General features: G+C 47.0%; 1 protein-coding gene across 1 annotated transcript in view; it reads right to left on the bottom strand.

Moving 5' to 3' along the window:
• PRTFDC1 (phosphoribosyl transferase domain containing 1) overlaps nucleotides 1-1,207 on the bottom strand; it is an 86,060-nt gene extending 84,853 nt beyond the window's left edge. The window contains exon 1 of the mRNA XM_011371028.2: nucleotides 1,002-1,207. Coding sequence (XP_011369330.1) covers nucleotides 1,002-1,207 — 206 coding nt within the window. The remainder of the gene's footprint in view (nucleotides 1-1,001) is intronic.
• Between the last annotated feature and the right edge of the window lie 420 nt (nucleotides 1,208-1,627).

Genomic DNA, 1,627 nt, shown 5'->3' with positions numbered 1-1,627 from the left:
AAATTAATCCTTCCCTCTCGGTAAAGGACAACTCATTTTCCTGGTTATTCAGTTCAAAACTTCAGAGTTATCGTAGACTCTCATTTTTTCATCCCTTCCATGCAACCTATTAGCAAATCTTATCAATTCCTTTAAAAACATAACTAAGGACCCCCTCTTAACATCCCCCCTGCCTCCGCTCCCCATCTGTGCCATCTTGGTGCACTCATCCCCGCCCCACACGGCAGCTGGAGGGCTCCTTTAAAACGGTGCGTCATATCATAGCAGTCTTCTGTTCACATTTTTTCAAGGGCTTCCCATTTCACTGAGTACGATCCAGAGTCTTCACATGGCTTCCCTCTGACTTGTCCCCCGGCCTTCTCTTCCTCTCGCCCTATGCTTCAGCTCCTGTCCTCCTTGCTGATCCTCCAACGTACCAAGGATGCTTCTGCCTCAAGAGTGTTGCACCTGCCATTTCTTTTGCCTATAATACTCTTCCACTAAATGCCCACATGGCTTACCCTTCATTTCCTTTAAGTCTCCATTCAGATGTCACCTCTACAGAGAGGCCTTCCCTGACCACCTATCTCAAATAGCACCCACCTCCTTCCCACTCATCCTTGTGTTCCCCTCACCCAGCTTTACTTTCCTTCACAGCATGTATTCCCATTGGATGTGACATGTGGGGTGTGTGTGCTTCTTTTGTCTTGTTTCCTCCCACTGGAATATTAGCTCCTCTGGCAGAAACTTTGTCGGTCTTATTCATTATTGAATCCCCAGTACCCGGGACACTGACCTGGAATGTGGTAAGTGTTCGAAATTGTTAAATGAGTGAATGAATAACACAGTCTCCGCCCGCAGATACTACCTGAACTCCAGCCTCAATCCTCAGTTTGTCTCCTCGTAATAAAGAACAGCACTGTTCAAGGCTCTGGAAATTCATATTGACTGTGAGCAGACTGATAGCCAATGGTGCATGTTATCTGCATATTTGAAGAGTATCACATTTGCCCTGCCTCTACCAGCAAATTGGCTGGGTGTAACTGTTGAGTTTACACAGAGCAACTCTGGCTTCCAGCCCTGAGAACTCCTCGGGCCTGCTATAACCATCAATACCACAGCGGCTGGTCAGAGCCTGAACCACCAGCTGTACGTGAGCAGCTTCCAGATCTGCTGGCAGGCCAAGGTTAGACCAGACGAGAACCCTGACCAGCACCAGGGAGACCATCCAAGTGCATAGCACTTTCTGGCTCCCCTTCCAGACCACACACACTACCCACTCTACTTCCGGGAGTGCTTCCAGGTGGTGGCATCCTTAACTAATGGTCTTCTCAGCCCATTCTTCCCACCATGCAAGTCCTTTACTGCCCTCTGCTCTGGCTAAATCTCAGAGACTACTCTCCACATTCTACAGCTCGGCTCTGATGCAGGCTGCGATGTTAGGGAAATTATTTACCCTTTATGAGACCCAGTTTCCCCCTCCTTTAAATAAGACACGTTAAAACCTACGGACGGGGTAGTTATGAGGACTAAGACTGGAACAAATAATGTACTTAGAGTTCCTAGAACATTTTTCTGGTGTATAATAAGTGCTTAATAAATGACGCCCCATAAAGAAAAGAATGATAAGTGACAAATAAAACCAACT

This window comes from Pteropus vampyrus, unplaced genomic scaffold (genome assembly GCF_000151845.1).
Source record: "Pteropus vampyrus isolate Shadow unplaced genomic scaffold, Pvam_2.0 Scaffold180, whole genome shotgun sequence".
Classification (NCBI taxonomy): Eukaryota; Metazoa; Chordata; class Mammalia; order Chiroptera; family Pteropodidae; genus Pteropus; species Pteropus vampyrus.
This window is presented reverse-complemented; position numbering and strand designations above follow the sequence as displayed.